Source organism: Clytia hemisphaerica, unplaced genomic scaffold, assembly GCF_902728285.1.
Source record: "Clytia hemisphaerica strain Z4C2 unplaced genomic scaffold, Clytia hemisphaerica genome assembly, whole genome shotgun sequence".
Taxonomy (NCBI): domain Eukaryota; kingdom Metazoa; phylum Cnidaria; class Hydrozoa; order Leptothecata; family Clytiidae; genus Clytia; species Clytia hemisphaerica.
This window is the reverse complement of record NW_027104162.1, coordinates 378,361-391,553: the sequence shown is the minus strand read 5'-3', so window position 1 is coordinate 391,553 and position 13,193 is coordinate 378,361. Positions and strand designations below refer to the sequence as shown.

General features: G+C 35.3%; 2 protein-coding genes across 2 annotated transcripts; both read right to left on the bottom strand.

Moving 5' to 3' along the window:
- Positions 1 to 838: 838 nt before the first annotated feature.
- LOC136814120 (uncharacterized) lies at positions 839 to 9,006 on the bottom strand. The gene is made up of 6 exons (XM_067070627.1): positions 8,986 to 9,006; positions 8,723 to 8,795; positions 8,326 to 8,423; positions 3,128 to 3,316; positions 2,376 to 2,891; positions 839 to 2,263 (listed from the first exon to the last, which is right to left on the bottom strand). The coding sequence occupies exons 1-6, from the start codon at positions 9,004 to 9,006 to the stop codon at positions 839 to 841; spliced, it is 2,322 nt and encodes a 773-aa protein (XP_066926728.1).
- Positions 9,007 to 11,320: 2,314 nt separating this feature from the next.
- LOC136814119 (uncharacterized) lies at positions 11,321 to 12,658 on the bottom strand. Its single transcript, XM_067070626.1, has one exon. It carries the CDS (start codon positions 12,656 to 12,658, stop codon positions 11,321 to 11,323), a length of 1,338 nt encoding a protein of 445 aa, XP_066926727.1.
- Between the last annotated feature and the right edge of the window lie 535 nt (positions 12,659 to 13,193).

Genomic DNA, 13,193 nt, shown 5'->3' with positions numbered 1-13,193 from the left:
TTGTTATATGAGGGTCGAAATGATGACTGAGACTACCCAAAGGCGGTTGAGGGGGTCAATGATTCAGACGACAGGTATTTGTAACGTTGATTGACGTATGTTCAAACTGAAAATGAAATATGATAAACTAATAAGTATTTGATTGATTAATTTAAATGAAATAAATTTGGTTGACAAAGTTAAGTCTTGAAATTGAATTGATTAGAAAAATAAATATTGAAAATGTTTGAGAAAATCTAAGTCCAGATGACCAAACCTAAGCATGCTGAAAATCCAAGATGGCCGCCAAAGCATGCTATGAAAACAAATGGCCACAACTGACAGGCAAAAAGCAAAAGGCAGAAAGAAAAGCAAAACAAGAAAGCAAAACCTACCAGCCTGCCAGCATGAAAGCATTGTGAATATTGTCTGAATTTCAAAGTCTGAACTTGACTATTGAAAGTATTGAATGTTGACCATATTGAAAAAATTTGAGTTTTAATTTGAGCTCCTTACTCCTTGTGAGCTTGATTGTGAATGGCATGAAGAAGCATGCAAGCCCTAGTCTAGCCTCATGTGGACTGGACACCAAAAAGTGATGACTCATCAAAATGGTAGAAATGTAAACAATGTATAAAATACAGACCTACATTGAAAATAAACATTACCAAAATGTAAACATTGACAAAAAATGACCTACATTGAGTATAAAATGTAAACATTGACAAAATGACCTGCATTGAACAAATATGATAAATTTAATGAAAATGAAAATAACCTGAATAAATTTTTTGTGTGTATTATATAATATGAAAATTGACTGATTTTTCTACACTCCCCCATAAAGACAAAAAAAATTTTATTTGATTTTTGAAAAGTTCTTTAAAGTGTTCTTTCCCAATTCATAAAACAAATCAACTTCATCGACATGATTGATGATAACTAAATTTCGTGTGGAACGACGTGTCTCACGAAATACTTTCTCATTAGCATTCATATAACGTACACTAGCACGACGAGCCAAACCATCGGAACTAAATTCAACATTAACAACCTTTCCATACTGATACGTTGAAGATATTTTCGAATCATTTTTCAAAAATAAAACAATATCTCCAATTTTGATTTCATGACTCGTAGTAAACCATTTCTCCTGCTTCAGTAATTTTGGGACGTGTGACAAAAGCCAATTCTCAAACCATGAACTGAATATCTTACAATTTTCATCAACAAGCTTGCTCGGATTACTTACAAGCTGAACTGGTTCAACTGGTGATCTTTCATTGTTTCGACCAAGCTTGAGGCGATTTGGCGTTAGAATATCGAGGTTTTCCAGATCTCCGATTGTACCCTTGATGGCTAAGGGCATATTATTGATGCTGTTGGCGATAGAGGAAGCAAGTGTCTCCCACTGAAGTGTAGATAACTTTTGTCGGTGTGAAACATTGATAGATGAATTGATTTCACGGATCTTTCGTTCAACTTTACCGTGTTCGTTATGAGCACCAACAGAACAAACTTCGAAATCAACTTGATTACTGATGAAGAGTTGATGTTTGACGTCGAGATAGCTGAACCGCATGTCTTGACAGCCTCTAATGAGTTGACTGCCAGCGTCGCAAAGTAGGGTTTTCGGATATCCTACTTCACATGAAAATCTTGTGAAGCCAAGGATGAACGACTGAGTGCTGTAATCGTCCATAACTTTTATGTTTGTTGTTGAAGTTGTGGCACAGCAGAAAACGAGAAGCCATATCTTGACTGTAGTGCGTTTGTGGTGTGCTGAATATGAATCGAATGGTCCACAAAGATCAACTTGAGTTGCATAGAAGGCAGGGGCAATGGTGAGATTGTGTCTGGAGACCGGTCCCATTGCAACATCTACGGCTCTTTTCAACAGATAGCGACATCTTTGACATGATCTGCGTACCATCTTTACAAGTGACCGTCCCTCAATGATATAGGCTTGAAGATGAACAAATCGTAGAGTAGTTTCCACGCCAGAGTGTTTTGCGGTGATGTGATACCAATGGATGTTGTTGACAATTTCTACAGCTACTGGTGAGAATTTGTCCAAAACAGGTACACGGAATGTTGATGAAGATAAGTCTCTCATTGAATTGGTAAATCTGCCAACAATTGTGATATCATTAGTGTCAAGAATCCGACCGGTGTACTTCAGGATACCGTGTTGCTCTGATGTGATGTCCTTGATTCCTTTTGATGGTAGAAACTTCTTGATCTCTTGGGTGGCTTTTCGGAAGAAATAGTTCTTCGCACTCAACTAGGAAGACAAATGATGAATCAGCTGTGAGAGGAAGTGGTGAATTGGTCGGTGATTTTCTTCTTTTCCTCAATGCTTTGAAATATTTGAAGATGATTGCCATGATGTTCACGACTTTTCGAAACTGATACTTGAGCGGTGATATCAGGTAGTTGCTGAATTCCAGACGTTTGTTAACTTCATCCATGATCCTTATAATTGGGTTTGACTGCTTGGAGTGATGAACCTCAGAATGATAAATTTCTACGGCTGCTTGAGACTCTTCAGATTTGGACATCTTGATATCGGAAATCTTGACAATTGGCATTTCCGAATAGTTGAGTTTCATCCAAGGATCTCCTTTGAACCAACGAGAATCATTATCGACATCAGGGATTGAAGGTCCTCTTCTAGTGCCAATATCTGCGATCATATGGTCACTTTGAACGTAGAACCATTGATTGGATTGTGTGAAACGTAAACTTTCGATAACTCGGCTACGAACCCATTGTTTCAACGTCTTTTTGTCATTGCTGAGCCAGTGAAGAACGATTTGGCTATCGCAAAATTTGATTGCAGATTGGTGCCAATTCTCAAGTGATTTTCGGACAACTTCGCCAGTGTGTGAATTCAGTAAGGCAGCATATAACTATGCGCGTGGTTATTGATAAAATCTATCAGCTCAAACCGATTTTGAAATTTCAAATCAGAAGCTAAGTTTTCCATGAATAAAATATCGTCAAACCTTTTATTGAACATTATGAAACAAAGTTTTGAAAACTCAGCTAATTTAACACTACTTTTTCTTCCTAGACGAAGTAGTTGTCTCAATAATTGTTTATTGCAATTAGCTAAGTCACTGTCATATTGAAACTTTGAATAAACAGGTGTGAAACTTTCAACAAAACTCAAATCTTGAAGCATATCTGAAATGTTATCTTCAAGAATATAGACTGGTGGATTTTCTTCAATCAACCTTGCTCCTTCAACTTGTGGACAGTCTGAAGCTAATGTTTTAGATGCCTCTTCCTTGTTCTCTAATAGTTCTGTCTCTGAAAGTTCAATACTTGACACCTGTAGAGATAGAAATAAAATATACTAGCCAATAAAATTGCTAAGAAAGTCTGTTTCACATATTTTATTTTTCAAATCTGACTGAAGACAAAAGATGTTTAAGTGCTAATTATTCCTTCTAAAGTTCTCTTAGTTCTTAGAATTATCTACGAATTTTAGCATTTAATAATATATAAGTAATCAAAATCAAGGACGCTAACCTGCTGGTTTACGAAAAATTCAACAGGCTCAACAAATGTTTCATCATCGTTGGCTGACTTAGCCTTTTCATCAAATGTAACCTGAAGACATGAAAGCCCGGGGGGGGGCACTCAAGGTAAATGACCTACCAGACGTTCGGCCCTTAAGGGTAGGTTTTTCATAGTTCAGCTAGTGCACTGTAAGGGTAGGAAATTACAAAACTGCACTGAACTGCACTGTAAGGGTAGGAAATTGTGATAAAAGGCCAATTTTTTGGCAAAATTGGCACAAAATTGGTCAATTTTGGAAGAAAAATTCCACATTTTCTTGGCGAGAAATTTGGAAAAAGTGCACTGTAAGGGTATGATTTTTCATGGAAATTCACTGCACTGTAAGGGTCCGATTTTAGAAGCCAAATTTTGGGCCGAACGTATGGTCGTTTTCAGATCGAGTGCCCCCCCCGGGCATGAAAGTTAATAATGATCTTTAATAGCAATTTATTATTAATATATTTCCTTAGCCTTCAATTCAAAGGATTAATGAAACATTTTATGAAAATTTTCCAACCGTCTGTGTTCTTTATAATAAATAGTCTGAATTGTGATGTCGCAATTGTTGTTGAAATACTCAAGCTGGAAATTAATAAAAGACTCTTATGACTGACAAAAGAAACAAACCTGCTGGTTCTGGACGGAATCTGACAAAATCATAGACGGATGCTCATAACCCTGCTCTTTGCACATCAAAACATGTGCTCTAAATTTATCAGATCTAGAATATGTGGCTTGACAAGTATCACACGTGTATATTGGCTTTTGATGTGATGTTTGGTGGCGGATTAACTTTGATCGCTTCAAAAATTGTTTTGAGCAACCAGGTTCACTGCAAATATATTGTTTGTTGGATACCCTTTTTTGAATACAAATATTCAAGTGTCTTTTCAAGTTGTAGGACTTAAAAAAGGTTTTTTTGCACCAAACATTCGGACACTCTAATGGTGTCTTTTTAGGTATCAAATGGTCTTTCAAACAAATTTTCTGATGTCTTGATTGGCTGCTTTGATGTTTAAAAACCTTGCCACAGTCAGGTCGTGAACACTCGTATAATTCTTTCTTGCCTATATCTATTTTATCTATGTTTTATTCTTTGATTAACTGAAATGAGAAAAAGCGAAATCATTGAAAACTATACTATATAGAAAACTTAAGCATTTCATAACTTCAAGTCTTTACAAAAACAATTCTGGGTAATCTTAGACATTTAAGCATACATCTAAAGAAAAATAAATCCATAACAAGCATATTTATAAAGCCTACAATTACCATTACCCATAGCATACATCCAAGCCTGACAAAGTCTTTGCTTATAATAAAACATGTAACATTTAAATCTAACATTTGAATCATTTAAAATTGAAACATTCAAAATGTCTTTTTGAAACGTTCGAAATGTCTTTTTTATTTGGGGAGTAAGTAGACCAAGACAACTAAATATTTTTGAAACATTCAAATCTCTTCTCAAAACATTCAAATCTCTTCTCAAAACATTCGAAATGTCTTATTTCTGTTTTCATGTGAAAACGATAATTTTTGTTTTTTAATCAATGTAAACACTTTTGTTACCATAAATGGCAGAAAAGTTTCTAAGCATTTTTGTAAAACAAATCTCTTTTTTAAAACATTGAACTCAGACCAAAAACTTTTTGATTGATTTGATTCTTGGGTATTCTGATACTAAATGTATGCTATATTTGTGCTCATTTTTTGACCGATTCTGAAAATAGTAATAAGAAAGTAATTACTGTAAATAATACCATTGTAATTCTAATTTTGCTTTTACATACGGTGCGCTTATTTGTGTAAGTAAACTTTGGAAAACAAATCTGACAGTATTTCAAGTACTAAATGCTAAATCTTAACTCCAAAAAGGCCCTTTTAACAGATTCATAGATATAATGACCAATAAAGCATTATATTATTATTTATAAGAACTCTTTACTTAAAGAGTTATCCCTACTCCACCCTTTTAACTAAAATTAAAAAAAGGTTTTATGACATTTTATTTCGTGAATACTGCTCCCGAAAAATGCTAAATTTAGCTCCAAACGGACCCTTTAGCTGGTTCATTGTGATATTGGTGTAAATGACTTGATTATTTTAAACTTCTCCAAAAGATGTTATAAAGTTTTACACCCTTTTACACCAGCTCCAGCCTTTTAATTAGGTGTTCAGACACATACTAATAATTCTGCTGCATTATTTTCAGTGGAAAGTGCTAAATCTAGCTCCAAACAGGCCTTTTAACAGCTCAAATGTTATATTGGTGTTAATAACTTCATTATTAAACTACTTCAAAGGAAGTTATGAAGGTTTTACACCCACTCCAGCTTTTAATTATGTGTTTAGAAACATACTAGTAATTCTGCTGCAGTATTTTCAGTGGAAAAATGCTAAATTTAGCTCCAAACGGGCCCTTTAACAGCTCGATTGTTATATTGGTGTTAATAACTTTATTATTCAACTATTTCAAAAGAGGTTATGGAAGTCTTATACCCAATCAAGCCTTTTACTTTGTTGTTTTGGCACTTATTGTCAATGGAAAAATAGGTGCTAAAAAAGTGCTCTAAAAAGGGCCCCACAATAGGAAAATGTGGGCCTTTTAACAATAGGCTGCTTTAATTGCCATCCCTCTATGAGAATCATTGGTCAGATAGACAACTTCCTGGGTTTTTAGCTCATTTAGATAATTTTCCGAAACACATGCAAATGCTAAAATTTGCTCCTAACCGGCCCCTACAACAGCTAGAATTTTGGAAAAAGAACTTTTTGGGGTCCTATCATCACTACTAACATCCTGTGAAAATTTTCGACCTCCAAGTTACCCCAATCAAAATTTAGCTTTTTTGAAAATGCCAAAAACGAAACAATTAAAAAACATGTCCTTAGCGAAAATGCATAACGCAAGAAATTCAAGATGGCGGACGTCTGAGCCAACAAAACAAAACAAACCAAGCAGAGACATCTGGTCGTTCGAAAGAAGTCGAAACAAACGAACAAAATGCTTCTGATCTTGTCTGTTATTGTCTGTTGAAATATTTAGACATTCTGTCATGACATTAGCTGCTATCTATTGAACAAAATGAACACTCAAACACCTCACCAAGAAGGGCAGCTGAAATGTGATTTCTGTGATAGAACTCTTGGAAGCAAAAGTGGAAATCGCTGGTATACTGTGTCCGAGGAACCAGACACCCATGGTATCGAGACAATTATATTGTCTCTTCATGCTCAAATGACACTGATGCTTCGGAAGTGAGCTCAGCCTTCAATTAGAATATAATATATATATTTCGCCTATGATAGGATTATTTGTTTGTTAAAAAAAATATCATTTTTTTTTTGCTAGCTCGTGTTAGCCAGTCAACCGTGGTCCTGGCAAATATATATAATTATTGCCGAAAACGGCAATTTTGTTAAAAAAAAAGAAATTCATCATTGATTGATGGTGGGGGAGAGGGAAGGGTTGTAGGTAAAAAATAAATAGAAAGTTCTGGTCGCAAAAATCAGTTTTATTGACAATTGAATCATGCTTGATGGTGAGCATTGTTATCAATAATGTTTTTGAGTGAAAAACATAGAAAGATAAGGAAAAAGTCCAATGAAAATCTAGAAAAACGGCGATTTCAGGCATATTTCAGGCATTTTCCGCCGGAAAAAATTTTTCTGAAAAATTGGAATCGGCCATCTTTTGGGCATTGTTAATACGCATCTTTGAGCAAAAAATCAGAAAAAACTAATGATAAAATCTCGAGAAAATTCCAAAAAAACAGTTTTTTCGGCATAAATGAATTTTTTTCGAAAATCGGGCTTCGTCACAATTTAGGTATTGACATTTTGCATCAGTGTGCAAAATTTCATGAAAAAATATAAAGTACAGCTCAAGAAATTCAAGAAATATCGTTTTTCCGGCGAAAATCGGCTGTTCCGGCGATTTTTAGAAAGTTCCGGCTTCAAAAATCAGTTTTATTGACAATTGAATCATGCTTGATCGTGGACATTGCTATTAATAATGTTTTTGTGTGAAAAAACAACGAAATATAAGGAAAAAGTCCGATGAAAATCTGAAAAAAACGGCGATTTCCGGCATATTTCCGGCATTGTCGAACGGAAAGGATTTTTTCTCAAAAATCAGACTCGGCCAAGTTTTGGGCATTGCTAATAGCATGTTATCAGCACGAGTTATGATTAAAAAGGAACAAATTTCAGCTTTTATGGTTATTATTATTATTATTATAATAATTTTGGTAAAGAAGGTCTGTACAAAATGCAGTTAATAATTTACTGATGTAGACCTCCTACTATGAATAAAAATATATAAAATAGTTAAAAATAAGTGTATAAGTGAATGATTAATAAATAGTTTGTATATATAAAATATTAGACCAGCTCCTGAGTGCGGGGTAGCACCACCTAGGGGAGTCAGAAGCTCTGTCAACAAGGGTTCACACACAGACTGTTTATAACATTCTGTGTCAGACTAATCTACCTGCACCAAGCTCTATAATTTTAGAACTTTGTGAGGTGAGGTATTTTTTGTTTTTTCTAAAACTATGAGCTTTGATTCCCAGGCTACCTCTTTGTGTGTTGGGTATTCTGTAACCGTTCGAATAGATCTTTAGGTGATAAATAGCGATAATTTGTGTGCGAAGAATCTGATGTTCTTAATGTTTCAGGAAGTGGAGGTGGTGAAGTAAGCCTATTTTGGTAGAGTCTAAATTTCTTGTCTAATGATTGACACTTATCATAAATAGATTTGACCTCGTCACAAACCATGACAAAGATACAATCTGGGTGTCTGACACGATAAAGGTTTTCTGCTTCAAGCTGAATGAATGCTGGCTTTTTGGATTCAACTATCGCAGCCGCACCTGTAAAATAAAACAGCATACAATTAATTAAAACAGGTCATAAGAAATGACTACTTGTTTTGCTTGTATTTTATTAGCTTTTGATGCGTTTTACAGTTCAGTACTTCAAAAATTAAGCCTGTAAAAATTGTGCTAAACTGTCAGTAAACATAACATCAAAAACAAATAATATTAATTTTTTTGCGATTTTATTATGAATCACATGTAAAGCATTTCTAATTTGTGCTAGTATATAAGGATTTAATTATATTCCTCATCCAGCTACATAGAGGTTTATCAAAATTTAATCAAATAAGTACCATCACTTTGAGCAGGAAAGGGTTCTTTCAGATTCTCTTTAACACAAGTTGCAACAACATCTTGAAATCCAATCTAACTTAGAACAATAAATATTCAAACTATTTTCCACATTTCCTTAGTTCATTAGGAATAAGAAAATACCCTATCATTGAATAGTTTTCGAAACATGTCTAAAAAAGTGGAGGTTAAAAAAAAGGGAGATCAAGTCGAAAATTGGTTCTAAAAGAGTGTAAAAGGTTCCGAGCCCTCTATCTGGACTTACTTGTATTTCATGACCAGACATAGTTTAAAACAAAAAGATGAGTACAGAATGAATCAGAGACAGAATGAAATTTCATTAAGAACAAGTTCTATTTCAACCACCATACTAAAGCGTTAGACAAAATTACTTACATAGTAAAATCAAAACAAACTGTATCCAAGACTAAAATGTACTGTCAACAAAATACAAAAACAAAATTTTGACCTCTATATATACTGGGCCACTAAATCAAAATTGCTACATGTAATGTTAATAGTGTTAGGACCTAAATTGGGAAACAAACAAGGTCGTAAAGGGGCCGTGAGGAGGAAAGCATAAAATAAGGAATTTCTAGGTAATAAAAAGGGGTTCTGGCTAGTGGGAACAAAAGGATTAATGATCAATTCATTTTCCAGGTACTAATATAATAAAAATTAGCTTTCATGAAGGGTTCCAGAAGTTTGATAACGAGGGCTTGTAAAACGAGGGATGGTTTCCTGAATTTACGAAATCGAGATGATTCAGCAGAATTCATTTGAGGAAGGTCATGGATGGGGAGGCGAGGGAATTAACCGGGATTCAACACTATTTTCTATTCAATTTTGTTAAAAAATCCCCTGAACTCAATTGAGAATTTAAAAACTGTTTTCCAGTGTTATCGTCTTTATTCTGTATATCACAGTTTTATACGTCACTATGCTAGTTATATTTTAATTGCTAAACGCTCCTTCGTGCATTGAGAGTTGAAATTTGTAAAGACGACAACAATATAGAAAACAGTTTTCAAATTCCCAATTGAGTTCAGGGGATTTTTGAACAAAATTGAATACAAAATAGCACGTAACAAATGCACGAATCCTATGAAATAGGCTAATTAGAGGTTGGTTCATAGCTCATTGGATAGTTAAGTGTCGCCTCTTTCTTTTGGGGCAACTTCGGCGCCGCCCGTTTTAGGCAAGGTGGGTGGGCGGCGGGCGTTACTTCTCACTAAGTCAGGCCCAGTGGTGTTGTTATATGAGGGTCGAAATGATGACTGAGACTACCCAAAGGCGGTTGAGGGGGTCAATGATTCAGACGACAGGTATTTGTAACGTTGATTGACGTATGTTCAAACTGAAAATGAAATATGATAAACTAATAAGTATTTGATTGATTAATTTAAATGAAATAAATTTGGTTGACAAAGTTAAGTCTTGAAATTGAATTGATTAGAAAAATAAATATTGAAAATGTTTGAGAAAATCTAAGTCCAGATGACCAAACCTAAGCATGCTGAAAATCCAAGATGGCCGCCAAAGCATGCTATGAAAACAAATGGCCACAACTGACAGGCAAAAAGCAAAAGGCAGAAAGAAAAGCAAAACAAGAAAGCAAAACCTACCAGCCTGCCAGCATGAAAGCATTGTGAATATTGTCTGAATTTCAAAGTCTGAACTTGACTATTGAAAGTATTGAATGTTGACCATATTGAAAAAATTTGAGTTTTAATTTGAGCTCCTTACTCCTTGTGAGCTTGATTGTGAATGGCATGAAGAAGCATGCAAGCCCTAGTCTAGCCTCATGTGGACTGGACACCAAAAAGTGATGACTCATCAAAATGGTAGAAATGTAAACAATGTATAAAATACAGACTTACATTGAAAATAAACATTACCAAAATGTAAACATTGACAAAAAATGACCTACATTGAGTATAAAATGTAAACATTGACAAAATGACCTGCATTGAACAAATATGATAAATTTAATGAAAATGAAAATAACCTGAATAAATTTTTTGTGTGTATTATATAATATGAAAATTGACTGATTTTTCTACACTCCCCCCATAAAGACAAAAAAAATTTTATTTGATTTTTGAAAAGTTCTTTAAAGTGTTCTTTCCCAATTCATAAAACAAATCAACTTCATCGACATGATTGATGATAACTAAATTTCGTGTGGAACGACGTGTCTCACGAAATACTTTCTCATTAGCATTCATATAACGTACACTAGCACGACGAGCCAAACCATCGGAACTAAATTCAACATTAACAACCTTTCCATACTGATACGTTGAAGATATTTCGAATCATTTTTCAAAAATAAAACAATATCTCCAATTTTGATTTCATGACTCGTAGTAAACCATTTCTCCTGCTTCAGTAATTTTGGGACGTGTGACAAAAGCCAATTCTCAACCCATGAACTGAATATCTTACAATTTTCATCAACAAGCTTGCTCGGATTACTTACAAGCTGAACTGGTTCAACTGGTGATCTTTCATTGTTTCGACCAAGCTTGAGGCGATTTGGCGTTAGAATATCGAGGTTTTCCAGATCTCCGATTGTACCCTTGATGGCTAAGGGCATATTATTGATGCTGTTGGCGATAGAGGAAGCAAGTGTCTCCCACTGAAGTGTAGATAACTTTTGTCGGTGTGAAATTGATAGATGAATTGATTTCACGGATCTTTCGTTCAACTTTGCCGTGTTCGTTATGAGCACCAACAGAACAAACTTCGAAATCAACTTGATTACTGATGAAGAGTTGATGTTTGACGTCGAGATAGCTGAACCGCATGTCTTGACAGCCTCTAATGAGTTGACTGCCAGCGTCGCAAAGTAGGGTTTTCGGATATCCTACTTCACATGAAAATCTTGTGAAGCCAAGGATGAACGACTGAGTGCTGTAATCGTCCATAACTTTTATGTTTGTTGTTGAAGTTGTGGCACAGCAGAAAACGAGAAGCCATATCTTGACTGTAGTGCGTTTGTGGTGTGCTGAATATGAATCGAATGGTCCACAAAGATCAACTTGAGTTGCATAGAAGGCAGGGGCAATGGTGAGATTGTGTCTGGAGACCGGTCCCATTGCAACATCTACGGTTCTTTTCAACAGATAGCGACATCTTTGACATGATCTGCGTACCATCTTTACAAGTGACCGTCCCTCAATGATATAGGCTTGAAGATGAACAAATCGTAGAGTAGTTTCCACGCCAGAGTGTTTTGCGGTGATGTGATACCAATGGATGTTGTTGACAATTTCTACAGCTACTGGTGAGAATTTGTCCAAAACAGGTACACGGAATGTTGATGAAGATAAGTCTCTCATTGAATTGGTAAATCTGCCAACAATTGTGATATCATTAGTGTCAAGAATCCGACCGGTGTACTTCAGGATACCGTGTTGCTCTGATGTGATGTCCTTGATTCCTTTTGATGGTAGAAACTTCTTGATCTCTTGGGTGGCTTTTCGGAAGAAATAGTTCTTCGCAGATGTTATGTCGTCCTCAACTAGGAAGACAAATGATGAATCAGCTGTGAGAGGAAGTGGTGAATTGGTCGGTGATTTTCTTCTTTTCCTCAATGCTTTGAAATATTTGAAGATGATTGCCATGATGTTCACGACTTTTCGAAACTGATACTTGAGCGGTGATATCAGGTAGTTGCTGAATTCCAGACGTTTGTTAACTTCATCCATGATCCTTATAATTGGGTTTGACTGCTTGGAGTGATGAACCTCAGAATGATAAATTTCTACGGCTGCTTGAGACTCTTCAGATTTGGACATCTTGATATCGGAAATCTTGACAATTGGCATTTCCGAATAGTTGAGTTTCATCCAAGGATCTCCTTTGAACCAACGAGAATCATTAGCGACATCAGGGATTGAAGGTCCTCTTCTAGTGCCAATATCTGCGATCATATGGTCACTTTGAACGTAGAACCATTGATTGGATTGTGTGAAACGTAAACTTTCGATAACTCGGCTACGAACCCATGTTTTTCAACGTCTTTTTGTCATTGCTGAGCCAGTGAAGAACGATTTGGCTATCGCAAAATTTGATTGCAGATTGGTGCCAATTCTCAAGTGATTTTCGGACAACTTCGCCAGTGTGTGAATTCAGTAAGGCAGCATATAACTATGCGCGTGGTTATTGATAAAATCTATCAGCTCAAACCGATTTTGAAATTTCAAATCAGAAGCTAAGTTTTCCATGAATAAAATATCGTCAAACCTTTTATTGAACATTATGAAACGAAGTTTTGAAAACTCAGCTAATTTAACACTACTTTTTCTTCCTAGACGAAGTAGTTGTCTCAATAATTGTTTATTGCAATTAGCTAAGTCACTGTCATATTGAAACTTTGAATAAACAGGTGTGAACTTTCAACAAAACTCAAATCTTGAAGCATATCTGAATGTTATCTTCAAGAATATAGACTGGTAGATTTTCTTC

Coding starts and splice junctions, on each gene's coding strand:
- LOC136814120 (XM_067070627.1), bottom strand. CDS start 9,006: ATGTCTGGTCATGAAATACAA. Junction 8,424..8,722: donor CTTTCCTGCTCAAAGTGATG/GTACTTATTTGA, acceptor TTTATTTTACAG/GTGCGGCTGCGATAGTTGAA. Junction 3,317..8,325: donor CAGATTGTATCTTTGTCATG/GTTTGTGACGAG, acceptor CTATCTCTACAG/GTGTCAAGTATTGAACTTTC.
- LOC136814119 (XM_067070626.1), bottom strand. CDS start 12,658: ATGATCGCAGATATTGGCACTAGAAGAGGACCTTCAATCCCTGATGTC.